This window comes from Notothenia rossii, assembly GCF_949606895.1.
Source record: "Notothenia rossii genome assembly, chromosome: 6".
In the NCBI taxonomy this organism is placed as follows: domain Eukaryota; kingdom Metazoa; phylum Chordata; class Actinopteri; order Perciformes; family Nototheniidae; genus Notothenia; species Notothenia rossii.
Window position 1 is genome coordinate 65,785,124 of NC_136909.1, and position 19,009 is coordinate 65,804,132.

General features: G+C 38.9%; 1 protein-coding gene and 1 long non-coding RNA gene across 3 annotated transcripts in view; one reads left to right on the forward strand and one right to left on the reverse strand.

Moving 5' to 3' along the window:
- The window catches only part of LOC307043833, a 69,844-nt gene extending 53,574 nt beyond the window's left edge, over positions 1-16,270 (forward strand). The window contains exon 3 of the long non-coding RNA XR_013809457.1: positions 15,019-16,270. This is a non-coding gene — a long non-coding RNA (uncharacterized lncRNA). The remainder of the gene's footprint in view (positions 1-15,018) is intronic.
- On the reverse strand, positions 1,372-18,993 carry fam204a (family with sequence similarity 204 member A). Of its 2 annotated transcripts, none has more exons than XM_079688703.1 (7): positions 18,614-18,993; positions 18,151-18,235; positions 17,653-17,683; positions 16,297-16,399; positions 14,680-14,769; positions 1,901-2,010; positions 1,372-1,732 (listed from the first exon to the last, which is right to left on the reverse strand). In XM_079688703.1, the coding sequence occupies exons 1-7, from the start codon at positions 18,851-18,853 to the stop codon at positions 1,681-1,683; spliced, it is 711 nt and encodes a 236-aa protein (XP_079544829.1). In that variant the 5' UTR covers positions 18,854-18,993; the 3' UTR covers positions 1,372-1,680. The 2 variants fall into 2 exon arrangements, with proteins under 2 accessions (XP_079544829.1, XP_079544828.1); XM_079688702.1 differs by having other exon boundaries at positions 16,297-16,402.
- Positions 18,994-19,009: the final 16 nt, after the last annotated feature.

A 19,009-nucleotide genomic window follows, 5' to 3' on the forward strand; every position in this document is an offset into this window, starting at 1 on the left:
TTGAAAACATCTCCTCAACATGTTGAGAGGGGGAAGTGGATTTTCCAGCTTAAAAGCAGAATCATCTCTGCTCAGGGCATTATCCTGTGTTCCAAGAGATTAATAAAGTGAGATGCTATTGATACGGCTGCTCTTGGATCAGCGCTGCGCCATGTTCACTGACAACTACTAGCTGTTAAAAATTGCTTTCATATACGGAAAAACATATTATCAGATGCTTCGTGCCTTTTGTTTTGTTTTTCAATGAGATAATAACTGTAATACTGAAAAAAAACAATGTTTATGAAATAACTCAAACAACACGTTGTTCTCGAGGAGTTATCCGAAGCTTTTGAAGGCTCTAAAAATGTGACTACTTTTTGTCCCATTATTAAAGCATCTCTGATGTTTCCTCACTCTTCAGCCAAGATATATTTTTCATAGCAGTCTTCAAAGTGAAGAAATCCCATGTTGTACTTTGATGTGCTTAACACAGTTTTAACTCGCGTCTCATTACAGAGATAATTAATAGTTTAATTAGCACCAATTCTCACCCACTGACAGCCTCTCAGACACAGTCATGTGATTGGCTCGGATGTAGAAGGATGCAAAAAGCTAGATTTGTCTAAAATCAGCATTTGGTTTTAATCATTTATCTAGGTTTCTTCAGCTCAGGTGTTTTGGTTCCTAATTGTCTACAAACTTTTTATTTCTGATGTTATGGTAATGTCACTCTTATTTGTTCAGCCTCCACAGCAGATCTAGAGAACAGGGGGACAAAGTGCCCAAACTGCAACAACTTAGGTGGGATTAATTTTAATTCTCATTACCTTGAAGCAAAGCAATCATTTTCTATGGTTAAGAAAAATATATATAAGCACGCATTATGAATAAAAGTAATTATCATGCTTTTGCTTTTTTGCGTGCTGTTTGCAATTACTACTTCCTGGAATCTGAATGAGCGTTTCACAAGAGCTACAGATACAAAAAAAGAAAAAGATCAAAGTGGCAGTGAGAGGAATCGACGCGAGTTTACAGATGCTGAAGAGAGCTCATCACACAATGAGCGGCGAGTGTAGGCTTCGAGAAACAGCGCGTGCCTCTTGTTCGGGATTGAGAAACAATAGCATGTCTCCCAGCATGGGTGAGGGCCAACAGCAAAGCTCCCCCTCTTACATCTCCCCACCCCCAAAACGTTCACCCAACTTCCAGTTTACAACTGCTCACAACTGTTTACAGCAGCCAAATTTCATTTTCTTCTCCCAAATCCTATCGCACATTATCCTGTACATTGCATTAGGGCCCTAATCTTTCCTTTCTCTTCCTCGGAAGAAGAAAGGAGCGCCTTCATGATTAACCCACTTTACAGCAATAAATAAACGCATCATCCAGTAATGTACACCATATTTAATTTGAAGGGGGGGAAAGAAAAAGGCCAGAAAGCTTAAAATCACTGAAATGTAATGAAAAATAACACAATGCAGACACCAATGGGCGCCTTAGGAATTAATTTGAATGCTCCATAATTTTTTCGCTCTCTTGTGCTCTCTGGATTGGTTTTTCCTCAGCCAACTGTGTGACTTCCCCCCCCCCGACACTGCGCTGTTGAGAAGCCTTCAAAATATACAAAGAGGATCAGTTCTCCATAAAAAAACACCACATCATATTCACTTAAAAAAATAGAGTTTTTCTCCGTGTTTGTCACATGAAGCCCATGTTGCTTTTGGTTTCCCATCGTCTTTTGGCCTCAAACCTGCAAAAACAGAAAATAAAATATGAAATAACTGAACCCATACAGTATGAATCAAATCTAGCTTACAAATGTAATTTCTAATGCCCAGTTCCATAGCTCAACCTTAACTGGACTCGAGTGTCATGGCAGATAAATGATGGTGAACACAAACACAGAGAGATGTCCTACCCCCAGGATATTTGGTTCTTCCTCTTCTGCGCTGCCCTCAAAGCTTCCTCTTCCTGTTTGTGTTGCACAAAGTCACGGCAATCAGCGGCTTGAGCGATTTTCACAGCCAGCTATTTAGAGGCAGACAGAGGAGAGGCTCATTAGAGAATGGAAATCAGTCTGTGCGACAAAAAAGGCTCTCTGCCTGACTGATGTGTCAGGGTGGCTTCTCCTCAGTGTGTCTGCGGCCCCTCCACACAGAACCACCCTTACCCTGATATCCGAGAATTAAACACTCTTTGCATTAGGACTGTAGGACATGCAGCATTAAGCATGATGCAACACTGATGAAGCAGCAGCCTGTGAAATATGAATAAAAAGAGCAAGTGAAGAATAATATTTGGACAATTGACATGTCTATGAACTCATAATGATGGTTTAAAATATACATATTTGGCATTTTGTTTCATGAAAAAGTAAGAAGTTGGGTTTGTCAACTGTTAAATGCGCATCTGTTATCATACAACAAACAACTCCTCTCCTTCCCAGTTGAATGGTCCCCTGTAAATTAAAGTGTTTCTGTTTCTGAAACAGACATTAAAGCTGAACATTTGTTGTTTGCCCAGTCAAGCAAAAATGTCGCCAATCGATTGTTCGTTTCACTTGCTAAGTAATAAAAACATGTCAATAACTCACATATTCCATCTCTTAAACATCAGTATTTGCTGGTTGTCTTCTTTTATACTCAACTTAATATCTTTGGGTTTTTGACAGTTGGTCAGTCAAAAAAACCAAACATTTGAAGACCACCCCATGGGCTCTTTGATAATGCGATGGCCTATTTTAGTGACAAATTATCAATAATGAATAAGTCATTACAACTTAGATTTTGACAATGCTTTGATAGTCGGTTTAAGAACTGCAACAATTCAAGCTGTTAAAAAAACTGCAACGGCCCACATTCTCGAAATATGTTATAGGGCAATGTTCAATGAAAAGTAATAGGTAGAGAAATATAGTTTAAATAAGAGCGTTCAAAAAGGTTATTGTTGAATATGTGAGTGGGGGGTGACGTGCCCAATGGCTCCATAAATTACAATAGCACCTTTTTATTACAATTATTCTAATCTATTTCGCCTTTTGTTTGAGAAGTCATGTTTTTTTAGCTCATGGCAAATAGTGTCTCACGCTCATTGTTTCTCTTTGATTACTGCTTTTCCCCCCCTTGTTTAATCTACAAATGAAATAAGGGGGTAAATAAACCATGAGGAAAACAATTCAGCATTTTGCCATTTTCTCCACAACAACCTTGCAATGGCATTTTTTCCCACTCATCACCGGTGTAAAAGACACTTTTCTGTTTGGAGTACTGCAGGCAATGCCTGAAATCAGAAGTGAAGAGAATGACCGTGACAGCAAGAGGCAAACATTCAAATCCCAGGGAAGACGACATGTATTGTGAAGCAGAATAATCCCAATAACCCCAGTCGCACAGGAGCACGGGAAACAAAGGGAAAAGCCCTGCCTCCTCCTCCGTCACTCCAGAGATGTATTATTCAAGCAAAGGCAAACTTCCATAAACAACTTGGAACTATTTCACCAAACCTTTGGGTAATTCTCTAGTAATATTCACAGTACAATCAAGGGTGGGGGGTGTGGGGTGGAATGGTGGGAGTCTTAAGGTAATGAAGAAATGTGCCACCACTGCGCCACTTGAAGAAAAAGAAGAAGGAAAAAAAGACCTGCTGAAAAAAAAATGTTTCAATTATAATTAAGTGGGATAAACTTTATTAGAAAGACTGAAACTAAAATATCTCCTAATGCATGCTGGGATTAAGCAGGTCAGAGCGAGCAGGCAGGAGAAATTAAACTCTAAAGGCTTTTTATCACCATATTTCAGGAACCAAGGGTGTAAAATGTTCTAATTTGGGATACATTAAAAGCCATAAAGGTCTTTCAAAAAGATTAATGGTACTTTGCTTGGATTTAAGATAAGGGCTCCGGCTGGCTGCAAGTGCTGGGCTCTGGCTGGGCCCTCAAGGCATTCATCTATAGTCACTGGAAGATTTGTGAAAGCGTCTGCATAACCTGAAGCGCACATACTATGACAGCTCTTCAGCTCTTTGCCATTTTATAGGTTTTTATTCCTCAAATCATGTTCGCTGCTCTTAAAAGGGAGTTATAACGGGCGATTGCTTTTACATTTGCAGGCGATTTGCGAGCAGATAGAGCCACATAAAGGCTTCCCTGCTACGTGATGGAGGGTGTAGGTGCTAAATGCTTCTTGAGTGTCAGCAATGAGATTATAAACCGGCCGTTTATTAAATTGTTGACAAATCTAAACAGCTCCTGCTCTCTAGTGTTTGGGGGGAAAACACTTTAGCTCATTCGGGGGGCATATGAAATGAAACTGCATGATGCTAAACGGTTCCATTTGGAGATTTACAGGCAGAGATTCTTTTTTTCTTCAGCAGGATTACCCACATTAACCTGCTCTCCTGTGGGGTTGCATTTGAAATGCAAAAGGTCTTGAGAAAAAGGAGAAAAACACGCCTTCCTAAACATTCCAAAAGCTAAATTAAAACCCACTTCCATGCCCCTCATTTCCCCCGCTCTTTTAAATTCACAACATAGCGTTTACTATATTTAAAGCATTATAGGTCTTTCCTTTTTTTTTTTTATCAGTATAGTCTACAATCCCTGATTGTCTTTACTGGGGCTCAACATTAATGTCAACCAAGTTACCTAGGAGACAGAGCAGATCAAAGAGACAAAAAAAAAAGCCCTCAAATGTCTGATTAATCAAGCCTGCAAACAGCTTATTTCTTTTAGCCTGCATGCAAGTATGAAAATGAGATTCCGAGAGCAGTACATTGTGCAGATTTGTTCATTCTTATCTGAACAAAGCCAGCGGCAGCTTATTTCATGGATCACTGGCACTGTCAGCGCTGTGGCGCCGAGCAGGTGACGGCTCCTCTTTCTGTGGCGAGAACAAAATTAGCAAAAAGTCGGCACAAATTAGCCTCTCATATTTTCCGTAATATGACATTATTTTTCATTTACTTTTTTGATCCACTTTTCAGGATTTTTTCCCCCCCTCCCCTTACGTGCATCTTAGTGGCAAATCCTTTCACATCAGAGGCTGGTGGGAAATAAGAATGAGAGCTGGAATAAAAAGCAGGAGACAGACTTCATCCTTTGTTTGTGTGGCTCCTTAAAGACAATTCCTCCCACTCCACCTCGCATTAATATACAATCAAGTGTCCATCACAGGCCATGTCTCTGTGTCTCTCTCGTGTGTGGCCTGGGCACAGACGTGTTAAAAACAAGGTTTATTCAGAGGATTAATACTCTGACCTTTGGAAGATTTGAGAGCAAAAAAAAATCATCACACACAATGCTGGCACTGCAGCATCAGCAGCTTAGGGCCACGAGGAGGGTTAAGTCAACAGCACCGTTTTCTGTTCATTCATGTTTGGGTCGTCATGGAGATTCAAGTGGAGACCTAAACATGGGGCCTGAACGCAAAATAAAATCTGTATAAGCCCTGCACAAGATAAACCTCTATCACACTCATTGTTATATTGCATCATTGTGAAATGTTTAAAATAAAAGAAGCATTAGGAACTCGTCACAAAAAACACTGTGGCAATTAAACAGCAAGTGCAATAAGACAATAGCTGAATGGAAGGTGATAAAAATACATCTCCATGTGGATAAAGTGGTAAAGCTGCTTTTAACAATAAGAAATAAATGATGGCTTTAAGGAAAGAAATGGCCTTAAACCCATTCATACATTTCCTATCCAGGAAGCCCCTTCCAATTAAAACGTGTGAGAGGTGGATTAACAAGGGCTATATGGCTTTGCCTCGCTAAATCACCTCCCCGAGCTGCTCTGCTGCATTTGACGTGTAAACGATTAATGACCAGCCTAATTCCCTTATCACACTACCTTAATGCCTAAATAATGTGGCCTTAGTCAACTTTGGAAAAGCAGGGCTGTATAAGAAAGGAATGAATATCAGATTAGGCGGCTTGTGTGTTATTGCAGCATCATTTCTTAGAACTGAGGCGGAGGGGGAGAACAAATGTGGCCGCAGAGCTTCAGTGTTGCAGCAACACAGGGTCAACAGATCAAGAGGTCGATCAATACCACCCATATCGCTTTAAAAAGAAAGGAGAGAGAGTTTCATTCAGTTAGTTCATTTCAATACAAGTAATAGAGTAAAGGAGTGAACACAAAGGATGCGAATTAGCTCGAGGTCTTGTAAAAGACAATGGACTCGATTACATGTGAACAAACACACCTAAAGGGTTAAAACAATCTATTAATCTATTATCCAAATGTTGTTTTTTTGGAAAGGTTACTTGTGTAAACGTACATAGGAAATATTAGCATAATAAAGTGGAAGAATCAAAAGTACTCTTGCATAAAAATGGCTGCTGCAATTGACATACTACTATATATTTGACCCTAAGCTTATTCTTACTAATGCACGGATGTGCTGGCAGAATTTTACTGTTGTAGTAGTTTAAGCTAACTTATGATCGTTCTTATTACTGATTAGTCTTCTTATTGTTCTCTTGATTAATTGTTTGGTTGGTAATCTATAGTGAGAAATGCAGATTCCCCTGAGCCTATCAAATAGCTTGTGTTGTCCAACCAATTGTCCAACCCAATAATTCAATAATTTAAGATACAGGAAAGTGAAATATCCTAATTATGAAGAAGCTGGAAGCATTGAATGATTGGCATTTCTGCTAGAAAGAAAATAATGAAAGGATTATTAGTCAAAATAGTCGCCGATACATTTCTGTTGACCTACTAAATGTGTTAGCTCAAAATGACTCTACCATTACGTGGTTTAACATAACATAATGCACCATATTTTATAGGATCATCCCATATTTTGCAAGTTAAATCTTAATATGTCAAATAACTACAGCTTATTTAGTAGCAACACAAATAAGTAGAACACTTTTCTCTGTGTTATAGTAGAGTTAAATTATAAACGGCATGACAATAAAAACAAACAAAAATACATTTCATCTGACATTTGTCTGCTGCATATGGCGAATATCTACGCGCCTTTAGTATGAAGAGCAAAATAAAAGTGATTTAATTGATAGCTAAGTTCATTACTTATAAAGTGCACTTAGTTCCATCCAAACACTGCTCAGTAGATTTCAATCTGAAATTGTAACTTGTATTTCTACTTCAGAAATGAGTCCCCAAATACGTAAGTCAGCAACAGCAAGTACAATTAAACACTGTATAATGGGAAAGCGTTAACAATTACAAAACGACATGATTCCCAATGCAAAGCTAAGTCCAAATAACACAGCAGGAACCTCCCTAGAGTTATCCCAACACTGTTTCATGTGTTTTGTATAATCTTTCCTGCACTTTGACAAACAGAATTACATGGCAAGCAGAAAGAAAAGGGACTCCAGGGAAGGCACAGCAGAACAGCCATGTCTACATTTTTCTCTATTAGTAATCTGATGCAAGATACACATGACATATCATCTTTAGGGAGTAGACACAAAAAAAATCTCTAAAAGTTTGACCGCTTTGTGCACATTCCATTATCTCGCCTCTTCTGAGTAGCGTAGGCTTATTAGCAAGCTTTGAACTCACACTTAGAATAATATGCCATCAACAGTTTTATAAGCTAATTAGAAAAAACAGTTTAATTAATGAATGACTGGCAATAAAAATGGCAATCATGAAAAAAGAAACCGAGGGTGCTAAGCTTCCACTACCACCAATTAAGGCCTAATTACAAACAAATTATATATGTGTTTTGCTGTGGGCTTTAATTTGAAGAAAAAATGCTTTAATTAAAAGAGAAAACATGCTAATTAATTAAACAGCACACAAATCTACATTGAAAAGTATGCTTTGTCTATCAAGTAATTAATGAAATACAATAATCCAAATGAGATTCCCAGGCATTTGATAAAAGCTTAGTACCCATTTTAAAAATCCATTTCAAAATGAATGGGCGAAAATGTAATGTGAGTCATCCGGAGATACAATAAAAGTTCATTCAGTGATAAATTGCTTATGCTGAAGGAGAAATGAACAAAGGGGAGAGTTTCCCTAAACTCTCTGTGAGGCGGCCTGGGGGGAGGGGGGGGCCCGAGCGATGGGGCGGGGGAACGTCAGAATCTGATAAAGCCTACTTTGGAACAAAAGCGGTGCTCATTAATTTTTTGATTACAAACACGGGGCATGGCAGGGAGAAGATGGTGAGAAGAAGAAAAATAAAAGGTGCTAAATAACACAAATATCATGAAACACTCTTAGTTCAGCTCTTTGTTTAAACTAAGCCACCATGTCTCCTCCGACAAAATGCCGCGACACCTTTGTTTCACAGCGTTAAGGCAAGGATTTCCAAAGGGTAGATTTCAAGGACAGTGGGGCTTTTCCTTTCAGCTGCTGCTTCTATTGAAATACGAGCTAGGACATAATGAGGGATATTATAACCATCCGCAAGTTCAAACACTACAGAAAGCATAAATGGCTCCAGTTAATACATATTCATTAGGTTCATTATTAAGTGATCTAACTATTAGAAAGGGGCACATTTCTAACAGTTTAAGCTGATCAGGTTAATTTGGCTCAACATGAGTTAAAGAGGGGGTCGCCAGCCAAAGGTCATCCAGAGGACAGGAAGTACCAGTCAAAACTGAGGCTAGATTAGGGTTGTTGAGGCAGATGGTTTCAGGCATTAGTGAACGGTTAGTTAACACAATAAAGGCAGGAAAAGACTAGTAAATGCAGCATGATTTTATGCTATAATATTATACAATGTATAACCGCTTTAAAAAGAGATTCATTTTGAAGTTTTGTTTCTTTATTGGTTTGTCAGCAGACTTAGGGAAAAACGACTGGTCAACTGTTTATGAGCCTTGGTGAAAGGTTGTGGCATAGGTCAAATAAGAACCCATAATATTTTGGATCGGTTCCTTTGGAAGCGGATTCAAATCACAGAGTGAATACACAAACTGTTTGACGTAGCTAAATGGAAACATAGCAGCAGATTAAAGGATATGTAAAGGGAACTTTGAGGTAAGATTATTGCAGTAAATATCCACTATACCCTAATGCATTTGATCTGTGGCTGCACAATGAAACGCAATTGTATCGAATCACAGTAAGCGCAATATTTGGTGAAAAATATAATTCAGAATGAAGTATTGTGGTGCTGCAGAGAAGTACTGGCTTACAAGAGGTCACCTAGAGACTAAATACAAATGTTTTTTATTTACAGATCTTCTGTAAAAAAAAGAAATCACAACATGATCTCTTTTATACATTATTTAAAGATAATGTAAATAATGAGTTCAAGTTCAATTTATTTGTTACACTGTAGCTCCATCTAGTTAAAGGGGCCCTATTGTGCTTTTTGAGATGTGCCCTTTCCTGTAGTGTTTTATATAGGTTTGTGTGCATGTAAAAGGTCTGCAAAGGATAAAATCCCAGAGCTCCACGGAGTTTCTGTCCTACACACTCCCCCCTGCCTAAAATGCCTTAACTTGACCCCTTTGTTTACCTCGGTGTCATAGTGGCATCACAATGTAACACTTGCGCTTCTTTTGGCTAGCGCTCCAACACACTGTACGTGATTTTCTAAGAAGTGGGACATTTCTGACACATCTCTAAGGCTTTGACCAATCACAACAGGGCCGACTACCTAACCAATCAGAACAGACTGGGCTCTGGTTTCAGACAGAGGGTGAAAAGAGGTTCAGGCAGTATGAGTACAAAAATACCCTTTTCAACATTAAAGCATGGAAACATGTCATAGAAGAGGCTCCAAACACAATTATGAACCTGAAAATAAGCATAATACGTTCTATTTAAGAAAGTGTTTTAAATAAAAAATGGTGAAACACCAGTTGTGGCTGAAATATACTCAACCTCCGTAGTGCCTTGCTCTCTCGCCCTTCACAAACCAACAACAAATGCAACTTTTTAGAACATGTTTCTTTGTTTCTTTGGTGGCATTGCAGGCTTTCTTCTTTCCTGTTGGTTTAAGAGGCCAGCAGCCATTAAACTACTTTTTATTTTCCATATTCTTTAGCTTCTGGAAGTAATACAATGGACTATTGTTATAGACTAAGAGAGTTTCTGTTTTGAAGTGGTAATGCCACTCTAATAGCTGTGATGAGTGCTATGGGGGAACTGTAAGCTCTAACATGGCGTGACAGTCTTTTGTGGTGAAATATGCCCACTTACTATATATAAAGTACAGCTCCTTACTATTTCAAAAGACCTCAGTGGCTCTGTTTTACAAAGAGAAAAAAGGGCGAGGAAGACATTATTTATGGTAAGGATAATGTTTTAAGTAATACTACAATGAGAAGGTTAATATGTGTGACGAAGTAAGTGGTGTACAGAAGCCATTGTCTTTATTTAGGGTACAGCAACATCAGGTCAAATTGACTCTGCATGGGCTCATCACATTTCATTCAATTAGTTCATAATTGTATTGGCATTACCGATCTGGGTGAAGAAAACCATATGTATAATATCAACCTTAAAAGATGTATGATTCATTTAAATATCTTTGAAGCTAATGTGTGTGATAACCTAGTAGTTTGTTGGTTTGAATCACCCAAGTTATTTGTAGGCCATACATAGAAGTCGTTGCATGTGGAGTTCCACAAGGATCGGGCGGTGGTGGGGAAGTCCTTAGGGACTTGGCTTGGCAACTGGAAGGCCACCAGTTCAAGTCCCGGCAAGACCAAGTGCTACCGAGGTGTCCCTGAGCAAGGCACCGTTCCCTATACTGCTCCCCGGGCGCCGTTCAAAATGGCAGCACACTGCTCCTAACACTAGGATGGGTCAAATACAGAGAAACAATTTCCCCACAGGGATTAATAAAGTATATCAAAATCAAATCCACATTTAGACCCTTATTATTCTTAACACATGTTGTTGAAATTCCGTCTGTGGTTGATTGTGAACATTTTCTCTATGCTGACAAATCTGTGTTGTAAATTCAAAATGTGTACACGATCCAGATCAGTTCACTACATTTGGGTAAGACTATCTATTCTATTTGCCTAAAAAAAATAGTCAAACCCTATGTCTCAATGTCATCTGCAAGAAGGTGACAATAAAAGATTGTTAGGCTATTTTTTTATGTTGATTTGAAGCTTCAAGAAATCTTTGCAAAACCTAATGCTCAATGAAAAACAATATTCATATTAATCCTATAGTTTATTACCAGTTAGTTGCATGAAACAATCAAGAATTCCCTTTGCAGGTTTTATACTACTATGATCTTTCTAAGCAACTACACACCGAGCTTCGAGTATAGGACGAAGCATCATAGGTACAGTACTTGGCATAATCATAATTCGGATAACTTGCCTAAATATGGATGGAAAGAGATAGTGTATAACTTTTGTTTTATGTAAACATACTGAACCATTACATTATAAATGTCCCCGTAGCTCATTCTACACTTTAGATGACATAGGAAACTGTGTTTTACGAATGAGTTATCAGCTTTCTGTACTGACTCAGTTACCAGGAATAGCTGCAAAATCAATCTGTCAAATATGAGCTGTTGGATGCGATCAAACCTCCTGACACACAGTGAGCCGTTTATACTATATGTGCCAGTCACTCCATGTTATGCTAATTACTGAATTCATTAGCAACTAGCAGCAGTGTCAAATAATGTGCAGTAATCAAAGGGTGGAGACCCAGTCTTCTTAGTTGGAGAACTTGCACCTTATAATCTACTGAACTACTAGACCTCCTTTAGAGGTGAGAAGCTTTATACATTATTTCGAGTCTTTTAGGCTTGTGAAAATAAACCCAAAAGGGCAAACAGACATCTTTATGAGAAAATAAACCTTATCAACACACTTTAAATGAATACATCAGAGAGCTTTGTCTAAGCAATGTCGACATAAATAATATTTTGATACTTAAAAGGGGGTGGTTTCTTTGCTCTATCTTCGGGGGTGTTAATACTTTCACTTAAAAGCAGAGCATGTCTTCATGAATTCATCTAAAACAAAGACTTAGAGCCTTGGGAAGTATTTAAAAACTGTAATGAGAATCAAAAAAACAACCTGGAATATCCGAGCAGTGCGTCTCAGAAGTTTGACAGATGAAAGAACACATATCTCAGAATTTGTAAGGAGCTTTCAAAACAGTTTTTCCTACCAAATTGTTTTAATGTTCAGATTAAAAAGAATAAAGTGGAGCAAATGGAAATCATTAATTGATTTGAGGGAGCTGAAAACAGCAGAAACGAACATTTCCGTCTCATAAAAGAGGGGATTTTGACAGGAAGCTCTCTATCTTCCTTCCATTTCCCTTTGCTTGAACGAGATAAGTGGGAAGCTGTTAGATTGAGGATGAAAATACACTGAAACATTGTCGTCTAACATGTACCAGCGTTTTCCTAACAAAACAATGCCTAGAGGGACAAACAGGCCTCTTTAGTTCTTCACAGCTGTCGGAATGCTTTTGCATTTTTTGCGTAGAAAACCTGTTCCCATTCTTCCAGTAAAAAGCCTGCCACAATCATGTCTCGGTGTTATGACCGTAAACAAATTAAACATCTAAGCCGTCCCGTACCAAATGAGCCACTCAATTACAACCTTGAAATTGATTCTGGCCACAGCGGGGATTATTGATCGTCTAAATGTTTGTCACACTGCTCCTGTCAAAAGTGAACAGGAGTGCTGTAAACAAACATTGGTCTTAATGCTATCTGCATTTCAGGCTGCATCGTTTAACAAATAAGAGAATCCTTTTCCAACTGAATCTGTCAAACTTTTGGCCTTTTAGCTGCCACTTCTCTTCAAACTCCCGCTATGCTCAGCAATGCCTTTCTTTGTATTCAAAAGTAAAGAGAAAGAACGTCACATCAGTTTTTAAGGGATTTCAAAATGGTCAACTCACTACACTCTTGTGTAAAATGAAGTTATCGCTGCTAAACAATGAGTTGTGGCTGCCAAACTGCTGTCACGTCCCATCACGGTGCTGGCAAGACGCGAGGCAGGTGCCAAGGAGGCGAGAACCTCGGCTCAGACTAAAACCAATCCACCAGCGCTCTAAGAGGCTTTCTGAAAGTACCGCGCAGGTGCCACTCACAAGAGCTTTCAGTTAACTTCCCCATATTTGACCACCCTGCTAGTGGTTAAGAGGAGAATTTAAGGGCTCTGACGCTGCACACTAATGTCCATTATACACTGGAGATACCTGGGTCACGCATGTAATGCCAATTCGATGAAGAATAAAACTGTTTCATTTTTTTTGGAAACAGATTCTTGTTGTTTGTGCCTTTTTATTAATTCACGAGGGGGATGTTTGAAAGATTTACTGACATTAAGGATTTTTTTCCCCGTTTGTCTAAGTAATTTCTTGCCGAATATTATTATCCTGCTAACTATCTAGTATGAAGGTCAGATAGTGCTTTCTACTGCGATTCCTGATCACTGCCTCTGCTTGCAGAAATATATTTCCCATTCATCTTTCTAATGTACAATAATAAACGACCTACAGTTGGCCAACTTTGACTATTTGGATGGGCCTGGGTTATTAATCTATGCAGAAAACTGTGGTGCTTCCAGATAAAGTCAAAGGTCCAAGACTCGTGACATAGAAGAGGTTGACTACTATCATCAATATCATGAGACATTTACAAATGGAAACTCCAGGAAGTTACTAGTGCACCCCAGAAAAAAAGGCACAACATTAGGATATAAAGTGTTACTTAGATAACTTTAGAGTTGTTGGCCATATTTCGTCCCCTTCCTACAGAGGCAAACAAGCTATTTTCATCCCGTTTCCAGTTTGTAACTGGCCTATAGCTGTAGCTTCAAATTTGGTGTACAGATGCATTAGTGGCATTGATTTGAACATCGGTCTGCAAGGAAGGAAAACACTTATTACCCAAAGTTTCAAAGGGTTCCTTAAAATCCATTTCAGTTTAAGATTCTTTATCCTTTTTGGCAAAATTAAGCAACTACCACTTGTAACTACGATACATTTTGAATTTACTACAGTTTTGACATTGACTAGCTTCTTCTGAGCAGCAGGAGCTTGTGGGTAATGCAGTATATAGACATTTCCACTATGCTACACTGATGAATGAAACGAGCTTAATTGAAAACTGTGTTTAGAGATTCCTGTGTTTCTACTTTAAACAGCAGCATGCTTTGCAACTCTATTGCAATATAGGACCGACAGAGTTTAACACATGTTGTGTTGCTATCATCACAAAATATAAAAGCTTATGGGATGCTGTAAGCAACATGCATCATGAAACACAGAGGTTTAACTTTGATGCTCAAAGTACGGCAATTCCCCCGCTGTAGAAGTAACACTGCAGCTGTATGTCTTTTAAACCACAATTATATGTGTGTGTGTGGGCTACATTTTATGCTAAATTAGTTTCAAACCACTTGATCCTTGATGCCTGCCAAGGCGGTTAGTTACAAAACTTCAGGCACTGCATTTACGGGACATGTACACTTCAAAGGTATGAAACTCTTACCTGGAGAATGATTTAACAGTTGGCTTGAAAGCAATGTACCCTTCATTAAAAAGCAGAGCCAAAAGTCCTTTAGACACTGCAGCACTTCAAAACTAAGGGGAGGGCTTTCCATTAACGCAATGGAAAAGGGCTGCAGGACTGAATGGTGGGTGTCTGCGTGTGTTTTTGTTCCTCTATGTCTTTGCAGCAGAAATGGCCACGGATCCATTAGCTTGATTTGTCACAGCGGGAGCACCCCAAAGATCTCTTATCAGCACAACGTACCTCTCGAGTGGCGAGTCTGTCGCTCATCTCCTCCGCCTTTGCAATGTCCCCTTCAGCGATGGCCCCCTCTATGCTCTTTTCTAGGCCGGACTGCAGAAGAGGGAAAAAAAATTCTGATTTTTTTTTTTTAAATAGGGGTAGAGAGAGAAAAAAATCAAAGAGTAACTTCAAAAGTCCCCAGGGCCTTATTTTTAATATGATTGCCATTACTACAAATATGTAGATTTCCCTTCACAAATGAAAACCTTTTTGATTGGATATTAGTGGGGAAATCTTAGAAATGCTACAGGAGATTACCAAACATACATGTGACTCTTTAATTACACATTTCCATTACAGGCCGAAGCAGAAGGGGGTGCGGAGAGGGCCCCCGGTTACTGATGGCAGTTCTGCTGTGATGAGCCTATCTGAGGAAGCGCAGGACCGGATTTCTTCAGCCCCCAAAATGTCATCATGCTAAAAAAACTACACTGGAAAGAGACTGTAATTATTAATGTGTACCCTCTGATGTATTGTCTGAGGACCTTGACTCAACTGTAAAAGTACAAGGACGATACCATCAGGCTTAAAAACCCACAATTATAACTATTTTCTGTAACTTTAGTTGCTTGTTATGTTTTTTATCGTTTATAAAAAAACAAATCTGACACTGATAAGACCCGACTTGTGATCTCAATCATCGTCTACTGTATCTCACTAACAAGACTAACTGACAGCATTCTTTATGCCACGAAACATGTTTTAAGGTCACTGAAGTAAAATGCTGTTGCAGATGAATTAATGAAATCTGGCTGCTTTGTAAGCTTTTTCCTCAAATGACTGTGTGAAAGACTTGGCGGAATACAAGCAAATATGATATATTAATTACAAAGAACTGCATTTGAGGGATAAAGGAGCCCCTCATTATGTTGATGTGACAAGTTCTGTTTCATTCAGCTTGTTAATAATTTCTTTTATCTTTTTCATAGTGGTCTTATTCAAATGAGGCTAAAATCAGCAAAAAAGAAACCTCAATTTTATGCTGCTCTTAGATAAATTAAGCACAAAATACTCCAAAATAATCATTAAAAGGATTTCAAATTGAATTGCGCACAGTTCCCTTTCAGTGGGTCAGCTATAATGTTCATCAAGCTTGCAAATATTTTTGCTTCATTGGCAATTTGCAAGCGTTTGCATTCATCTTCAAGTGCAGAAATGTATCCCAATGAAAGAAAGTTATAATTTCTTTCAGTGATGAATTTCACACAAGCCCGTCTATTATCTAACCATTCATTTAAATGTTCTAGCTGCAGTCACTGAGGCTGTATCAGGTACTATTCTTTTGTCAAGCTACATTTATTAGCTTTTTCGCAGAGGGGGGAAAATACCTACATTTCACTTTAATCTCACACACACAAGAAAGGAGATTCATCCTAATCTTATCACTAAATGTAACCAAACATAATCCCTAATATTCATCTCAGTGTCAGGTTGAGAGTATTCTAATCCATATCACAGAAAACAATGAGAGGATACAGTGTCAGGGAAACACAAAGGATGGGAAGGTGTTACTAACAGCTTCGACTGACACAGTATTAAACCTCAGCAGATAAGTTGGAAGGCAGGAGTCTTTGTTACCTTCGGAGGGGGTTTGGAACATGCAGGGGGATGAAATCGATCATTTACACCGAAATGCTGCTTAAGCTCATTCCAGTGCTGCTCATGCTCCTCCTGATGCTCTCTGCTGACAGAGGGAAAGAGTTCATGTTCATTACATGTAGCCCAGCACTGTGATAAGGCAGACTAATACTCTCTCACTATAGTCTGAATACGCATCTATCACACAGTATGGTTACTTCGAATGCACTGCACTACATTTCAGAGGTAAACATTGTACCTCTTACTGCAGGATAATTATCTGACAGCTGTAGTTACTTTCAATATTTCACTTAGACAATATGATGTACCTAACTAACACCATTGATTAATTAATAATAAATACAATATTTTATGATATATAAAGCTAATTTCCTGATAATTCTTTAGTAACATTCTGTTTCATTTTAGGCATAACACATATTGTTCACTAGGGCTGTGTAACACCGACATATACAGTATAAAACATTTCATTTGGTGTTTTAATTTGTTTTTTTAAACATAGTTTTTTGTATAATTTGTGTAAACGAAAAAACTGGAAGAAACGACATTGATACGTTTAAAAACAATAAGGCTTATGGTCAATACTGGCATATTGAACCGCCCTTATTGTACACACAAAGAAAGTACACAATACAACTATGATGCTACGCTGATCGGTGCTCAGAGCTTACTGATGGATAGATGAATAAGTAAATAATTGCGTTACTACAAATGATCTCTATTTTGTGGATGTGATTACTAAATATCATATATACTTCCATTGTATATAGCATGCAATAGATTTTGGGACGGCAAAAGCCATTCAGTTATTAGATCGGAGGATGAAACCCCCTTTAGTTGTCAGACACATGTACATGCACACAGCACACACAGTGAAATTGGACCTCAGCATTTAACCCATCCTAGTACTAGGAACATTGTGCAGCTATTGTACAGCGCCCGGGAAGGAATTGCTCAAGGGCACCACGGCAGTGCCAAGGAGGTGAACTTGGACCTCTCCAAGTAGCAGTCTACACTCCATATTAAGGTCATTGCGGGGGCTTGAACCGGTGACCCTACAGTTCCCAAGCCAAGTCCCTACAGACTATGTTCCTGTCAATTAGGAATGAGGGTCAACCAGCACTAAACTGAACTGTTCATATTAGATCATACATTACAGCTTTCATGTCTGATTTATTTAAGGCTTTTATCATTATATGATAGGGCTGCAAGACAACTGAGATTTGGCTATATTCACTACACTTCCAGATTACACAATTGCATGTGAAGAATGATGCGGATTTATGTTGTAAAAAATCAGTTCTCTGGTTAGAAATGTTTTATATTATAAGGTACCTTGTCTCTGTAGTTTCCTCACTGTTTGTTCCTGTTGATTGACATAAGAGACACAGTTACATATTTGTAAAATATATGAGCGTCACTAAACAGAAGTCTTCATGTCTACTAGGCGGCTGTGGCTCAGTGGATATGGTGCTGGACTTGGCATCAGGGGGATAGCAAGTTCGAGTCCCACTGCAGTCAGCATGTCGTTGTGTCCCTGACACACTTCACCCCAAATTGCTCCTGTGGGGATTGTCCACAGTATTGAGTATGTGAGTCGCTTTGGATAAAAGTGTCTAACATGTAATGTAATGTAATACTAGGAGGGAAAATAGGGTGATTTGTTACATACAATATTAACACCAGAATATGAAATAATAGTCTTTGCTGTGCAGATCCTGAAATTATATATTTACATCTCACACATGCACGCCGGACAGAAGGAAGGCCCAACATCAATATACCGTATCAAACATTACATTTTGATTGTATTATAGTAACTATGATGGATACCTTTCTTGTGTCGTCTTCTTTTTCTTTTTTGGGGGACCTTCATTGTCTTAATTTTTTCATTTTTCTCCCGTAGATCCTGGAATTTCTAACACACACACACACACACACACACACACACACACACACACACACACACACACACACACACACACACACACACACACACACACACACACACACACACACACACACACACACACACACACACACACACACACACACAGGAACATTACATTCACAAAATACAACTACTACCCCTGATCTACCTCTGCTGTACACATCTTATAGTCTATGTTACGATACAAAAAGTCTTACAGGGCTTCTTAAACCATCCACAGCTCAAGATTAAACAGAGCTTTCTTTTATATTTAGTCCCCACTAACAAGATAACAGGTACACCAACAGCTAGCTCAGTATTTCACATAATAAATGCTTAGCTTAGATGCACACCAAACCAACATACTTGCCACATTTCCTGAGATATACCAGGCATACTGCATGTCGGGGACTCATTGTCTGATTCACATGCAGTGTGAGTAGACTGTGTCTCTTTCACAGAGACTGTGTTTTCCCCAACAGAGCTCAACTTTTCAGCAGAGCTCTCACACTGCTCTCCCTCTCTCTGCTCCTCTGCTTCATCCTCATCGTCATCCGGACTGAGGTCGTCTTCGGTGAAACCTTTGGGCAAAAGACCGCTATACATATCGAGGCAGTAGATAAAGTCAGATTATAGGCTAAAGCATTATTGATCTGGACAGAAAACAGTCAGAAATGGCTAAATTAAAGATTACGGCTGTTGGAACAGGCTCTCATTTCCGGGTAAACACTGTGACGTTACTGTTGAGAAAGGACCGATTGG